Source organism: Erythrolamprus reginae, chromosome 4 (genome assembly GCF_031021105.1).
Source record: "Erythrolamprus reginae isolate rEryReg1 chromosome 4, rEryReg1.hap1, whole genome shotgun sequence".
In the NCBI taxonomy this organism is placed as follows: domain Eukaryota; kingdom Metazoa; phylum Chordata; class Lepidosauria; order Squamata; family Dipsadidae; genus Erythrolamprus; species Erythrolamprus reginae.
The window spans coordinates 22,229,483-22,246,625 of record NC_091953.1 but is presented as its reverse complement, the minus strand read 5'-3'; the positions used below and the strand labels follow the sequence as shown (position 1 = coordinate 22,246,625).

The window sequence follows — 17,143 nt, the reverse complement described above, 5'->3', positions numbered from 1 at the left end:
TTATGGGCTATGAAATGTTTGAAGATAAACTGGAATTGTGGTCTGTGGAGCTGATGTGGACTCGGTACAGGGATTCCTCACTCATTTAACCCAAATTGGAACTGGCAACTCTGTCACCCAGCAACATGGTCATTAAGTGAAATGTCACAAGACCACTCTGCTTAGTGGCGGCAGGTAAAGTTGCCTTAAGTGAAGTATCAAAATATTGGTCTTGATTATGTCTGGGCCATTAGATTGTTATGTATTGTGATAGATGAAACTAAATTTTCATCTCTATCAAAATACATACATTAAAGATGTTTTTAAATTATTTTTTAAAAAATACACATTTTATTAGCTAAAATAGAAATAGGAATAGAATACAATACAATACAATTCTTTATTGGTCGAGTGTGATTGGACACACAAGGAATTTGTCTTTGGTGCATATGCTCTCAGTGTACATAAAAGAAAAAGATACATTTGTCAAGAATCATGTGGTCCCTTAATGATTGCCATAGGGGTCAAATAAGCAATGAAGAAGCAATCAATATTAATAAAAATCTTAGCATACAAGCAACATGTCATAATTAAGAATACTAGAAGTTATAACAGAATACTTAAGGTAAGTAGTTAAGTATACGGTAAAGGACTTGAATTGTCCCATTCACCTATTTCTCCTCCATCTTTTCCAGTAGTAGTGGGTTGCTACCGGAATGGTAAAGGATGCTGCACCAATAGAAGAAGTGGAGTTGTGCGCATAGCTTTGCTTCTGCGTGCGTGTGCACATATGTCCCAGTGTGTTTTTGCTTCTGCACATGCGCAGGAAGTAAAATCTTGTGTGGGGGCGCAGGCAGGAGATTTCAGCAATTTGTTTTGCTTCTGCGCATGTGCGGAAGCAAAAAACCCTGCCAAAATCTTATGCACGTGCGTGTCCCCCTCGTGAGATTTTGCTTCCTGTGCATGCACAGACGCAAAAGCATGCTGAGACACACGCATGCGAACGCATAAGCAAAGCTGCGCACTCAGTGCACCGGTAGCAGCGGGAAGGGGAATCTGCCCCCAATCTTTTTCCTTTGGGCTGCCTTCCTAACCATTGCTTGCAGTTGCCCACAGCCTCCAGCCCTTCCCACTGTACCCTCAGTGAAATAAGAACCTACAGTATCTGGCACATGGGAAAAGATTCTGGCCACTGTGCGAAAGAAGGTCCCACTGGGAAGAGTAAAGTGTGCAATGCAGCGGGTGTGATGACCAGGGCTGAGCAGCTGCTGGCAGGAGATAGGCAGCCAAAAGTTCATAAAAGCAGGTGAACCTGAATTTGGTTCAGATGAATGCAGGGCACACTGGAAGAGATGAAACTTTGATGGCCCCTCATAAGTCCCTTTGTTCAGCACCATCGTACAGTGGTACCTCTAAGAACGCCTCTACTTACGAACTTTTCTTGATAAGAACCGGGTGTTCAAGATTTTTTTGCCTCTTCTCAAGAACCATTTTCTACTTACAAGCCCCGAGTCTCTAAAACTGTAACTGGAAAAGGCAGGGAGAAGCCTCTGTGGGGCCTCTCTAGGAATCTTTTGGGAGGAAACAGGGCCAGAAAGGGCATGGAGAAGCCTCCGTGGGGCCTCTCTAGGAATCTTTTGGGAGGAAACAGGGCCAGAAAGGGCATGGAGAAGCCTCCGTGGGGCCTCTCTAGGAATCTTTTGGGAGGAAACAGGGTCGGAAAAGGCGGAGAGAAGCCTCCGTGGGGCCTTCTAGGAATCTCATGGGAGGAAACAGCGCCTCCACCCTCCCTGTGGTTTCCTCAATCGCACACATTATTTGCTTTTACATTGATTCCTATGGGAAAAATTGCTGCTTCTTATAAACTTTTCTACTTAAGAACCTGGTCACGGAACGAATTAAGTTCATAAGCAGAGGTACCACTGTAGCTTCAAACGGTTGCTGAGCAAGTGTTTGTTAAATGAGAAGTACCTGTGTTGTAATGAGTCAGAAACCAGGAATGCAGGCTGTTCAGGAAAAGCCAGAGTGGTGGCAAGAGGTCAAGGCATGAGAATCCAGAAATTGGAGAATGAGAAAAAGGAGCACCAACAACGAGAATTGTTTCATAATACATTAACTGCTAAATGGAGTATCCACAGTTACAGCCTTACTCTATTTGGGAAGCTTGGTGGCTTTAAATTACTTGTTCTGCCTTGGTATGTTAGCTGTGACAGGGTGGCCAGCTGGAGCTACAATTTGGATACCTCTTCTCTTTCCGAGCCTGGACAGGACAGCATGGGATGCCCAATAAGATCCCTCTGATCATTGAGACATCATTACTCCCCTGTTTCCCCAAAAATAAGACGTACCCCGAAAGTAAGGCATGTCAGAGGTTTTGCAGAATTTGCTAATATAAAGCACCCCCCGAAAATAAGGCATAGTCAAGTTTACATACGGTATGGTGGAAAAACATACGGTACCATTCAAAGCTGTTCATAGCGGTACCGTAATAATGTGGTGTCCCCTGCTGGCCCCTTCCATCGCTTTCGACCATCCAGTACAGCAGACACAGTCTGCTGCTCTCTCACCGCCATTACAGTCTCCACTACAGTGCGTAGACTGTAGTTCCTCTGGTGGCAGGAATCTGCAATAGCGGGAGTATACTGTTGTACCATATAAGTGCCGTCGTTTGTGTTTGTGTGTGCCATACTGACAGGTATTGTACCGTAATCAGTGTACCGTACGGTACACTTTCTTTGGGGTGTGTCAGCTTTTCTGCCTGTGAATTTGTCTTATTTGAGAAATATAAGGCACCCCCTGAAAATAAGACGTAGCACAACTTTTGGAGCAAAAATTAATATAACACAGTGTCTCATTTTCGGGGAAACACGGTATCACATGTTAAATGGTTCAGTGAAGATGAGAAAATGGAGAGAGCAGCCAATGAGTTGTCCATGAGATTAATGTGTTGCATTTTTTTATAAACTTATCAAAATATGGATAAAAATTTTGCATGTACAAATATCCCTTTACGGGTTTATTTAAATGGCTTAGTAATTACATCACCCGTGTTTGCAAAAAACAGGCCCACTTTAGCAAAAAACAAGGCACACAGAGGGTTTGTTAGACTTGCAGAGTGCTCCTGGGTGCTGGGGGGACGACGACAAAAACTTTTTTACTTACTTACCTTTTGAAATCCTGGTGCGTTTCATACACCGATGCATCTTACTGTCCGAAAAATACGTTAAATAATTTTCATTAATAACATTTCAGAAGCAAGAATAGGAATCACAATATTCTTCTATTAAACATTTTTGGTATCATTTAGTTGGAATAAGGCTAATAATGGTTAAAGCACCTAATATTAAAATGTCTCCAGAGCTAAATGAAGCACTGGAAGTGATGTGCCGGTGTCTGGAGGCTGTTGGGGCCTGGATGGGTATCAACAGACTCAAACTCAACCCTGATAAGATGGAGTGGATGTGGGTTTTGCCTCCCAAGGACAACTCCATCTGTCTGTCCATTACCCTGGGGGGGGGAATTATTGACCCCCTCAGAGAGGGTCTGCAACTTGGGCGTCCTCCTCGATCCACAGCTCACATTAGAGAAACATCTTTCACCTGTGGCGAGGGGGGTGTTTGCCCAGGTTCGCCTGGTGCACCAGTTGCGACCCTATCGGGACCGGGAGTCATTGCTCACAGTCACTCATGCCCTCATCACCTCGAGGCTCGACTACTGCAATGCTCTCTACATGGGGATACCTTTGAAAAGTGTTTGGAAACTTCAGATCGTGCAGAATGCAGCTGCGAGAGCAATCATGGGCTTTCCTAAGTATACCCATGTTACTCCAACACTCCGCAGTCTGCATTAGTTGCCGATCAGTTTCTGGTCACAATTCAAACTGTTGGTTATGACCTATAAAGCCCTTCATGGCACTGGACCAGGATATCTGCGAGACCGCCTTCTGCCGCACGAATCCCAACGGCCGGTTAGGTCCCACAGAGTTGGCCTTCTCTGGGTCCCGTCGACTAAACAATGTCGTCTGGCGGGACCCAGGGGAAGAGCCTTCTCTGTGGTGGCTCCGACCCTCTGGAATCAATTCCCCCCAGAGATTAGGACTGCCCCCACCCTCCTTGCCTTTCGTAAACTCCTTAAAACCCACCTCTGTCATCAGGCTTGGGGGAACTGAGACATCCCCCCCTTGCTTTGTAATTTTGTGCATGATATGACTGTGTGTATGTATTTTATCTATTGGTTTTTTTTTCTTTTTAGACTTTTTAATGTAAAACTGTTATTTTAGATTTTAATTATTAGATTTGTTACCATGTATTGTTTTTATCACTGTTGTGAGCCACCCCGAGTCTACGGAGTGGGGCAGCATACAAATCTAATTAATAATAATAATAATAATAATAATAATAATAATAATAATAATAATAAATTGAAAAAATAACATTAATTTTATATACCGGTACATTCTATACTGCTAGCGTGCTCATGTTATTTTTTACTTGAATAACAAATCACAGCTAATTTCAGTGCATGGACCCATCAATTATTTAATTCTAGAATATTTAGAACAATAACAAAGTAGATTTTTCTGAATTAGGTGACAAATTACTTTTCTACACTTTTTTTTTCTGTTTCATAATATTACCATGATTAGCCGCTGGCTTGGATCCTGTATGTTTGCTGAGAAAATTACTAGCTTCCCTTTCTGGGTGCAGCCCCCACCCCCCACCCTTAATTCAGGAAGGGTGCTGGATCTCTAGGAATGCTTTTTCAAAGGGCATAGTAGGCTGTAAGGAGAAATGGGTGGGAAAATTTCCTTCCATAAACATTCTTAAATCATCTTAGAATCCAAGCCATTGTTCTGTACAAAGCAAAACTTGCCTTTAATGAAAACATTTTGAAAAATGCAGTGATATTGGCAGATAACCAAACATGTCATTCCAAACATATTTCCCCCCAAAATACATTATATTAACATTTCAAATAATTATGTTCCCATTAAAATTATGACAAATCCCCAAGGAATCTCACGGCTAAATAGATAAAATGTATTTAAAGCTATTTAACCAAACAAGTCTGCGGAGAGGGGCGGCATACAAATCAAATAAATAAATAAATAAATAAATAAATAAATAAATAAATAAATAAATAAATAAATAAATAAATAAATAAATAAATAAATAAATAAATAAATAAATAATAATAATGAACTGCAATGCTACAGCTCCAGGAATTCTTAGAGCAGTGGTTCTCAACCTTTCTAATGCCGTGACCCCTTAATACAGTTCCCCATGTTGTGGTGCCCCCCAACCATAAGTCTAGTGCCAATCCTCCCAAGACAGCTTTAAGCTGATTGGCAGGAAGGTCAGAGGGACACCCCCACTGTAAATGCCTGATTGGTCGGATTGTAAAAATATGTTCCAAGGCGCCAGAATAGAAGCTTTAGTTCCCAACACCATGGGAAATTTATCTTTTCTCAGGGTCTTTGGCGACCCCTGTGAAATGGTCATTCGACCCCCAAAGGGGTCCCGACCCCCAGGTTGAGAATCACTGTCTTAGAGGAAATGGTTTATTTAGATATTTACTAGTTTGGCTTCAGGCAGACGTTTGTAATATAAATGGCCTTAGTTATCTTGATAGATGATCTATACCAGGGAAGAGGCAAGGGGAGTGTTTAATACTCAAGGATCTATTTTATTTTATTTTATTTTTATTTGTTTTGTCACGTACATATTGGTGGTATATAAAGATATAATATTTATATATACAGTGGTACCTCATCTTACGAACGCCTCTTCTAACGAACTTTTCAAGATACGAACCCGGTGTTTTAAGATTTTTTTGCCTCTTCTTCCGAACTATTTTCACCTTACGAACCCAAGCAGCTGCTGCTGGGATGAAGGGGTTTCTTTTTTCCCCCTTTTTTGAAGAAAGAAAAGGGAGGGGCAGCTTGGAGGAGTAAAGATTTTGCATGCTTGCAAAAGTACTGAAACGGTGTCTTTTTAAGAAAGAAAAGGGAGGGGCAGCTTGGAGGAGTAAAGATTTTGCATGCTTGCAAAGGCACTGAAACTGTGTCTTTTGAAAAAAGAAAAGGGAGGGGCGTCCCCCTTGCCTTTCTTCCTTCCCACTCACCCTTTAGCCTAGCCTTGTTTCTTCCACCCGCCCCCTTTAGCTGCTCCTCCCTGCCCTCTGTTCACCTCCCTTCTAAAGTTTGGGATTTTCCTGAAGGATTTGCACCCATTATTTGCTTTTACATTGATTCCTATGGGAAACATTGTTTCATCTTACAAACTTTTCACCTTATGAACCTCCTCCTGGAACCAATTAAGTTCGTATGATGAGGTACCACTGTACATGATACTAGTAAAAGAGAAACGTTAGGACAGGGGTACACTTATGTACGCTAAGACTTGATAGTGTTGACTAGGAAATAGGGATGGTTGAGATGAGAGACTCTATTCAGTGTTATCTGTAATTCTATTGCTTGGAGTGACATCAGAATATGGTTTTGGAAGGCCTCTCAATTCCTCAGTGTTGCCCTGTTTCTGGATCCAGCAAGGGTCTATTCACTCTATTGTCTTTAACATTATCTAATAATTCTAGAAAAAGATAAATTTCACATATGAAACTGGAGTCGGGATCCAACAATACTTTGTATATATTCAGTTGTACTTCTTTTTCCAATGTCAGGGTTACAACAGTGGTGGGATTCCAAAATTTTACTACCAGTTCTGTGGGCATAGTTTGGTGAGCGTGGTGTGCCGTAGCTTGGGGAGCATGGCAGGGGAAGGGTACTGTAAAATCTTCATTCCCACCCCATTCCAGGGGAAAGATATTTCAAAATCTCAATTTCCTCCTGATGAGCTGGGATTCAGGAGGCAGAGAATAGAAGGGGCAGAGCTAGTCAGATGTGGTATTTACTGGCTCTGCGAATTATTCAGAATTTCTACCAGTTCTCTGAACTACTCAAAATTTCCACTACCGGTTCTCCAGAACTGGTTGGAACCTGCTGAAATCCACCTCTGGTTACACATCTCCAGGCTGCAGAAAATTGGATATTGGCAGTGATGGGCTACCAAAATTTTTACTACCACACTGTGGGCATGGCTTATGCATTTTGTTTCAACATCTTTCAGTGCAAATTGGGTGCTCTGGGGCAGAGCTCCAAATTTTGCTACCAGAACTGCGTTCCTGACTGTTCCTGTAGGAGTCCATCACTGAATATTGAAAAACAAGCTAAAGTTGAATATTTTTTATTTATTTATTTATTTATTTATTTACTTACTTACTTACTTACTTACTTACTTACTTACTTACTTACTTACTTACTTACTTACTTACTTACTTACTTATTAGATTTGTATGCCATCCCTCTCCGCAGACTCAGGGTAGCTCACAACAGTGATAAAAACAGTATACAATGACAAATCTAGTATTAAAAGTCTATAATAAATCTAACATTAAAACTCTAAAAACCCCATTGTTTAAAAATCATACATACAACATACCATACATAAAACTACATAGGCAAGGGGAGATATCTCAGTTCCCCCATGCCTGACGGCAGAGGTGGGTTTTAAGGAGTTTACGAAAGGCAAGGAGGGTGGGGGCAATCCTAATCTCTGGGGGGAGCTTGTTCCAGAGGGTTGGGGCCACCACAGAAAAGGCTCTTCTCCTGGGTCCCGCCAGCCGAGAGAAGGCCAACTCTGTGGGACCTAACCGGCTGCTGGGATTCGTGCGGCAGAAGGCGGTCATGCAGATATTCTGGTACAGTGCCATGAAGGGCTTTATAGGTCATAACCAACACTTTGAATTGTTACCGGAAACTGATCAGCAACCAATGCAGACTGCGGAGTGTTGGTGTAACATGGGCATACCTAGGGAAGCCCATGATTGCTCTTGCAGCTGCATTCTGCACGACACTCTTAATATGGGTAAGATTTGAACTGTTGCTGATGCCAGAGTCTTAAGTTTAGAATTCTGGTGCATTGTCAGTTATTGATAGTGTTGTACAATTTGAATTCCTGAAGAATAATTAATAGAAGTATGCAGTGTTCCCTCTAATTTTTTGGGGAGTGGGCGGAAAAGTATAGTGTGTGAGCGGCAGTCCCTTCGGGACTGGGCGGCACAGAAATAATAAATAAATAAATAAATAAACAAACAAACAAATAACAAACCCACCCTGTTTTGCCTCAGAGAATTTCAAAATAAAATATTGTACTGTGTGTCTATAACAGTGAGCTCATAATAGGGCAACTCTATCAATATCAAAATGCCACTTAAATAGTTGAGCTAGTTTTAAACTAGATTTTGATTTTCTTTCTCTCTTCCTTACTCCCATTCTTTTTCTTTCTCTTTTCCTTCCTCTCTTTTTTCTATCTGTTTCTCTCTCTTCCTCTCTCCCTCTCTCTCTCCTTCCCTCTCACTCTTTCCCTCTCGGCTTCTGGGCAGGTTTGAAAAACTCTGAGTTGATGATGATTTTTAAGTGAGCGATTGCTCACTGCTCAGCTTAGAGGGAACTATGGAAGTATGTATATATAGTAAAACTTAAATGCATTGAGTTTTATTTTCCATCTGTGACTTAAAACTTTCCACTTTCCACAAAACAATATCCCTGTGGGCATTTAACATTGAAGCAATGGTACTTCTCTTTACACTGGATACAGTATTTGCTGATTCTGTAATGTCTGGAGATTTAAAAGGTTAGTTTGGGCTTGGAATTATGGGTGAGATTTATGACAAATAAAATGAGATGTATAATATACCTATTATGGTTACAAAGGGCCCCCTAGCGGTAAAGAAATGTGTTTCAATAGTCATATACTGTACAGACATTACTCATCTTATAGACTTTTGAGTCATGAACCTTCATTGATAAAGACAAGTGTTTCTGCAACTCCATCCCCAAAGGTTCTAGGAGTTGGAGAAAGCAGGAAAAGATTAGTTTCCAACATGCCATTTATGTAAGTGGTGCAGCAGAAACTAACCTTTTCCCGCATTCCTTTGTATACTGTTCATAGATCTACACTGCTCAAATAAATAAAGGGAACACTTAAACAACACAATATAACTCCAAGTAAATCAAACTTCTGCGAAATCAAACTGTCCACTTAGGAAGCAACACTGATTGACAATCAATTTCACATGCTGTTGTGCACATTCAACTTTGTACAGAACAAAGTACTGTACTGTATTCAATGAGAATATTTCATTCATTCAGATCTAGGATATGTTGAATGTTCCCTTTATTTTTTTGAGCAGTATACAGTGATAACCTCGTCTTACAAACCCCTCGTCATACAAACTTTTCAAGATACAAACCCGGGGTTTAAGACTTTTTTGCCTCTTCTTACAAACTATTTTCACCTTACAAACCCACCGCTGCCACTTGGATGCCCTGCCTCCAGACTTTCGTTGCCAGCGAAGCACCCGTTTTTGCACTGCTGGGATTTCCCTGAGGCTACCCTCCATGGGAAACCCCACCTCTGGACTTCCGTGTTTTTGTGATGCTGCAGGGGAATCCCAGCAGGTGAATCCCAGCAGCGCAAACCGGGCGCTTCGCTGGCAACGGAAGTCTGGAGGTGGGGTTTCCCATGGAGGGTAGCCTCAGGGGAATCCCAGCAGCACAGAAATGGGCACTTTGGCTGGCAAAAGGGGTGAATTTTGGGCTTGCACGCATTAATCGCTTTTCCATTGATTCCTATGTTTCCTGTTTCATCTTACAAACCTTTCACCTTAAGAACCTCGTCCCGGAACCAATTAAGTTTATAAGATGAGGTATCACTGTATTTGTGTACTGTATTGTGTGCATGTTTTTTTTATGCTTGTTGGACTTACGGACTTATGAACTCGTAGAACGTGGCTCTATTGAAGAAGAGTACTGTCTGTACTGTATCAACTTTGGTATCTTCCAGGAATGTTGAATAATTCCTTTAATCCGAGGGTCCCCAAACTTGACAACTTTAAGACTTGTGGACTTCAACTCTCAGACTTCTCCATCCAGCTATGCTGCTTTAATCCATAGCCAATAAAGCATGCCATCTAAAGATTATTATCTGCCCTAAACCAGATAGGGAAAAACTATGTAATGGCTCATTTTTTCTTTAATGATACCAATATATAAAAATTTTCATTGAATTTAGAGTCAATTGGGTCTAGCAGTTAAGCACCAGGATTGAAATTGGGAGACTGAGAATTAAATCATACCTTGGGTAAAAAAGCCAACAAAATGACCTTGAGTCAATCATTCTCTCCCAGCCTAACCTCGAAGGATTGTTATTGGGCTGAAAATAAGAGGAACGTATATTAGATATGTTCGCCATCTTGAGTCATTTATAAAAATAATAAAGGTGGGATAAAAGTAAATAAAATTTAAAACATTAAGCATTGTTCTTCATTAAAAATTGTTCAGTCAATTTTTTAAAAATGCTAAATAATATAATAATAATCTGAAGAAATATGGTATTATAGTACTGTATTATTTAATTACCAGAACACTTTACATTGATGGCGGGTGGTGGGTTTCACAGCTGTTCTCTACTGATGAGAAAATAAAATTATCAGTTTTTTCACGACTTCTACATATTTGGTTGTTACTGAACTCTTCACTAAATTCTAGTTACTAAGCTCTCCAAATTTTGTTTTTCAAATTAATTTTAACCCACATAGATCCCATCAGCATATGGTAAGGTTTTATTTTTTAAGCAGCACACAGTACATTGGTTTGCATTTATTTTTGCTTAATTACATTTCTCATATCTATGACAAGTCACTCTAATTACATTTGCAACTACACCATTTGGAGTTTTTCTCTGTGACTGCTAATAATCTTCTAGTTAGTGAAGAACTAATGAAACATGAACTTTTATCTAAATAATAAAATATCCACCATATGGACAAGTACAATTTCATTAGTAGAATCACTTAGCTCTGTAAGACTTGTTTATTTCAAGTGCTGAGGCACAATCTGTCCAGAAGATTAGATTCATGATGTACATCCAAGGCGAACACTTTGTCTGGGGGTACTGCTGTTAATAGTTCCTTATGAAATAATTTGTAAGATTATAGTTTTTATATTACTTTTTAAAATTGTATTTTAAATTTAAAATTAATAGTTTTGAATAACTGTGGTATGTGAAACCAGTCACTCTGGTTTATGCCATGTCAAGCTATATTTTATTCAATTATGGTTTATTAATTAATGTTCAAACTATATAGCAGGGGTCCCCAAACTTGGCAATTTTAAGACTTGTGGACTTCAACTCCCAGAATTGTACAGCCAGTGTACAGTGATCCCCCGATCATTGCGAGGGTTCCGTTCCAGGAACCGAAGATTGGGGTTCCTGGGAAGGGGACTCAGCTGGGAAGCGGCGCTGGGGTTTCCCCACCGCCCATGCAAACTCCTCGCTGCCGCTCGCCCGCCCTTCGCCCGCCCTTCGCCCGCCCACGCCGTTCGCTCACGCCGCGAATTCGCTTCAGGACTCAGCTGGGAAGCGGCGCGAGCGAACGGCGTGGGTGGGCGAAGGGCGGGTGGGTGCGCGGGCAGGCAGGCGGCGGACAAGCCGTTTGCTCGCACCGCTTCCCAGAGAGCGAACGGCGTGGGCGGGCGAAGGGCGGGCGAGCGGCAGCGAGGAGTTTGCGTGGGCGGTGGGGAAACTCCTCGCTGATGCCCGCCGCTCGCCCTCCCGCCAGCAAGAGGGGGAAGACCCAGGGAAGCCGCCCAGCAGCTGATGTGCCCGGCGCCATCTACGCATGCGTGCCCATAGAAAAAAGGGCGCGCATGCGCAGATGGTGTTTTTACTTCCGGGTTCAAAAATCGCCATATAGCCGTTTCGCAATGATCGGGATCGCAATACCCGGGGGATCACTGTAGTTGGCTGGAGAATTCTGGGAGTCAAAATCCACAAGTCTTAAAGTTGCCAACTTTGAAGACCTCTGCTATAGAGCATCTATGTCTCTGTGTCCACCCTTGGCACATACTGTACCAAGCTTTCTGCATGCTTGATTCATGTAGAAAATAAACTAATTTTCAAAATGAAAATTTGTCATGCTACGAAACAAAATGCTAGCTTCTAACATGGTTTTCACTTTCAGGAAAACCCCTGGATCCTACACAAGCTTATGACTTCCTTACAGATAAAAGCTATTGGCAGTTATAAAAACTATTATATTAAAAAGGCAGAAGCAATAACTTTGAGGAAGAGGAGGAAGAATATCAACTAAGAATATGGTCAGATAAAAAAAATCTGTATCTTGTTCAAAAGTTCAACGTTCTTTCTACCCTGCTTCTTCAAAGTCCAGCTTTTGTTTCCTGTAGTGTCAGGTAGAGAATTTTGGCAACTGCTGCACAATACAGGCTCATATTTAAATGGTGGTCCACTAGGACTCCAGATCTCTCTCAAAGTTACTACTGTTGAGCAAGGTACCACATATACTATACCTGTGCATTTTGTTTTTCTTGCCTAAATTTAGAACCTTACTTTTTTCACTATTGAATTTCATTTTGTTAGATAGCGCCAATGCTCATGTCTGTCAAGATCCTTCTGTATCTTGAGCCTATCTTCTGGAGTGTTGGCTATTCCTGTCAGTTTCCCCATCTATCCCTCATCCAAGTCATTGATGAAGATGCTGAAGAGTACTGGGGCCTAAAACAAAGATATCTGGACTTCAACTCCCAGAATTCCCCAGCCAGCATTCGCTGGCTGGGGTCTAAATATCTTCAAATTGCCAAGGTTGGGAAACACTGCTCTATAACCTTAATTGTATATTATTGTGTATTGGACAAAAAATAATAAAAAATAAAAATATATATGCTGCTTCTGAAAACCGCTTAGAGAGGGCTGTAAAGGCATTACGAAGCGGTATATAAGTCTAAATGCTATTGCTAAAGAGAGCAGAGTGAGGCACTGGGGGCCATATGCTGTTTCTGTCAACCGCTTATAGAGGGTTGTAAAGGCACTACGAAGCGGTATATAAATGCTATTGCGAGGGGTGGGAAAGGGTCGGACCACATGGCCACATCCCGCCCTTCTCCTCCCGGACCTGACGGAGCTGCTCTCTCTCCATTCTACCCCCCTCCACCTCCCCGAAGCCATTTCAAGAGGACGCCCCGCCGCTCCCTCAGCCGTCGGGGGAGAGCGGCTCTGCGGGGGCCGTCCACGACCTCCCCAATCGGGGCTCTCTCACACCCCGGGGCCCTTGTAGCCTCCCCGGGAGTCGCGGATTGGCTGGGCGTCCTCCCCGTCCCAGAATGCCTTGCATGGCGCGTCATTGAAGAGAGACCATGATGGCGGCGGCCGCGGCGGCGGCGGGGGGAGCCTCCGAGGTGATCGCCCAGCTGGAGAGCGCGGCCAAAGTGCTGATGGTGAGGGAGCCGCGCGAGGCCGGCAGCTCGGCCGGGGGGAGGCGGAGCGGGTGACGGGGCGGGAGGAGCCGGGCTCCGTCCTTTCACAGGGAAGCCCCGGGAGTTGCCCCCTTCCCCCGGGGGATGGCTTCTCTTTGGACTCCTCTAGGGAAGCATCCTCGCATAACCCCGGGAGGTTGCCCATCGCCCTTTCATGGCCCTAAGAAACTTTTTTTGCAACCGGGACGGGTCTTTACTCTCCCGTTCCGTCCGGTCGGAAGCTGCAAAACCCCGTGCAATCTTTTCTTCAGCTTTTACGAGCCTCTCCAGACCCCCAGGCGGGCAAAACCCGGGCAGAATCACGTTGTTGGCCACCCTTCGCTTTTCTCCCTGTGCGCTTTCCATTAACCTCTTGGGTGAAGCTTGGATTCCACTTCATTGATACCATCCTATCCCGGCGTAATTCTTTCCTTTTCACTTCGACAATCCACGTGTTCGAATCTATAATCAGGAGTGGTTCCCCCCTCCCAACACACACTTCTCTTCTTCCTCCCCTTTTAATACCATTTTATCCTCCCTCCCTCCCTCCCTCATCTATCTATCTATCTATCTATCTATCTATCTATCTATCTATCTATCTATCTATCTATCTATCTATCTATCTTCTATGCCGCCCAATCCATTCATCATCTAACATTTATCTATCTGTCTATTTATCTATCATCTATAAATCCATCCATCTTCTGTCTTTCTGTCTATCTGTCTTTGACTATCTGCCTGACTATCTATTTATATCTACCTACCTACCTACGTCTGTCTGTCTGTCTGTCTGTCTATCTATCTATCTATCTATCTATCTATCTATCTATCTATCTATCTATCTATCTATCATATACCCACCCTACCTATCTACCTACCTATCTATCATATATCTACCTACCTACCTATATTTATCTATCTATCTATCATATATCTACCTATCTATCTATCTATTTATCTTCTATGCTGCCCAATCCATTCATAGAAACATAGAAACATAGAAGTCTGACGGCAGAAAAAGACCCCATGGTCCATCTAGTCTGCCCTTATACTATTTTCTGTATTTTATCTTAGGATGGATATATGTTTATCCCAGGCATGTTTAAATTCAGTTACTGTGGATTTATCTACCACGTCTGCTGGAAGTTTGTTCCAAGGATCTACTACTCTTTCAGTAAAATAATATTTTCTCATGTTGATTTTGATCTTTCCCCCAACTAACCTCAGCTTGTGTCCCCTTGTTCTTGTGTTCACTTTCCTATTAAAAACACTTCCCTCCTGGACCTTATTTAACCCTTTAATATATTTAAATGTTTCGATCATGTCCCCCCTTTTCCTTCTGTCCTCCAGACTATACAGATTGAGTTCATTAAGTCTTTCCTGATACGTTTTATTCATCATCTGTCTCTCTGTCTATCTGTCTTTGACTATCACTGTCTGTCTATTTATACCTATCTATCTATCTATCTATCTATCTATCTATCTATCTATCTATCAATCATATATCTACCTATCTATCTATCTTCTATGCCACCCAATCCTGAAGGACGCAGGGTGGCTTACAACAGTATAAAATACAACAACAATAAAAAGAAGTCAAATATAGAATCTGAATTATAAAACCATAATTAAAATCTATAATAACTAACCCAACATGCATACTTGACATTCATACAATTTGGCCATGATTATTGTTGGTTCATGGTCCCCAGGCCTGCTGGCAAAGCCAGGTCTTGGTGGCTTTATGGAAAGCCATTAGGGTGGGAGCAGTACGGACCTCGGGGGAGTTGATTCCATAGAGCCTGGGCGGCAACAAAGAAGGCGCAGCCCCGCTTACCTGCATTGCTTAGTCTACGGGACCTGGCGGAGGCCAACTCTGTGGTGCTCTTATAGGTCTCTGGGAGGTATGTGGCAAGAGACAGTCCCGTAAATAGTTTGGCCCTGAGCCATATAGGGCTTTATAGGTAATAACCAATACCTTGAATTGTGCCCGGAGACTAATAGGAAGCCAGTGCAGCTTGCGGAGTGTAGATGTTATATGGGTGTACTGAGATACATCCATGACAGCTCGTGTGGGTGCATTCTGGAGTCTCTGAACATTCTTCAAGGGTAGCCCCATGTAGAGCGCATTGCAACAATCAAGATGGGAGATGATGAGGGCCTGAGTGACTGTGTGTCAAGCCTCCTGGTCCAAATCTTTCCCCGATAAGAAAGTCTTCATAATCAGCCTCTAATACATGTCCATTTTAATACATGAAATGCTGCATGTAGTATTTTGGGTCATTCTTTCTCAAGTGGAGCAATTTTCAGAATCATCCCCACTGGACTACCTTCAATTTCAAAGAAACTTTTGCACATCTATTCCTTATGGTAGAAAACTGAGGTGTGCAAAATTTTAGGTCCATATTCCAAACATTGAAGGTTTCATAGTCCTTTAATTACAGGGTGACAAAATGTCCCGCGAGCTTCGCAAAGCTTTTTGCCATGTTTGAGGAGCTCTAGAATGGAAACTAGTAGTAATATTTGTCTTTTTCCTTTCCCCCCCTCTCTTATATCACACTGGGGAACAGCAGTTTTGTTGTCTTAAATCTGTGACTGGTTTTCAACTAACTTTTGAGCTCTGAATCCAAAAATAACCGTTTTTTTCCTATCAGATCAACTTTTTAAGCTACAGGATACTTTCAAAAGTCATACAAATTGTACATATAAAGGAAAGTAAAGTAAAAACTTACCAAATATACTGTTTATAAAGAATAATTTTATTCATATAAAGGCTATAATGGTTACTGCAAGTTAAATTGTGTTCATACAAATAGTTGGTTTTTTAAATCAAACGGTAATTATACATATTAAGATTTAAAAAATTCACTTATAGCTTTTTCTGGAGTGTTTAATCTGTGGACATTCTCACTTGATGCTCCAACAATAGTCAGCCATCATAGATCGATTCCATCTACCTTGATACCATGCCTCCATGACCTTCAAATCCTGGTGGAATCACTCACCTTGCCCATCACTGACTGCACCAAGATTTTCTGGGATGTTAGCAAGATGGCTATGTAAAAAATGCAATTTGATGCTCGTGTTGCCTAATTACCGGTAACTATATTATATATACAGTGGTCCCTCGATTTTCGCAGGTTCAAACTTCGCGAAACGGCTATACCACGGTTTTTCAAAAAATACTTTGCGGTTCCCCCCCCTATACCATGGTTTTTCCCGCCCGATGACGTCATACGTCATCGCCAAACTTTCGTCCGCCTTTAATAAATATTTTTTTTAATAAACTTTAATAAATAAACATGGTGAGTAATGATGTAAATGGTTGCTAAGGGAATGGGAAATTGCAGTTTAGGGGTTTAAAGTGTTAAGGGAAGGCTTGTGATACTGTTCATAGCCAAAAATAGTGTATTTACTTCCGCATCTCTACTTCGCGGAAATTCAACTTTAGCGGGCGGTCTCGGAACGCATCCCCCGCGAAAATCGAGGGAACACTGTATAATGTGTGGAGAAACAACTTGATATGGTAGAAGAAAACTAACTACAGTTTTGAAACCAGCATGCCTAATTAACTATAAAAAAGCTCAAAAATCAAACTCCACAGAAAATCGTGTTGCAAATTGTTCCCCAGTGCTATTCTGCTATGTAATGGCTGTTCTGTTTGCTTTTTGTGTTTCTCAAAGATGGATGGATATGTAGTTTCGGTAATAAGTTTCAGTAGCAGAACCTTTTTCTTTTGTGGAAGGTTTTCTGCAAGACTAGAAACTCCTGCTCCAAAATGCTACTTGTGTG

At 41.9% G+C, this 17,143-nt stretch overlaps 1 protein-coding gene across 1 annotated transcript in view; it reads left to right on the top strand.

The window, feature by feature from the left end:
* The first annotated feature begins 12,981 nt into the window (after positions 1-12,981).
* Positions 12,982-17,143, top strand: part of XPO4 (exportin 4) — a 126,026-nt gene continuing 121,864 nt past the window's right edge. Inside the window, exon 1 of the mRNA XM_070749812.1 lies at positions 12,982-13,333. Within this exon, the coding sequence (XP_070605913.1) occupies positions 13,253-13,333 (81 nt within the window). The 5' untranslated portion in view covers positions 12,982-13,252. The remainder of the gene's footprint in view (positions 13,334-17,143) is intronic.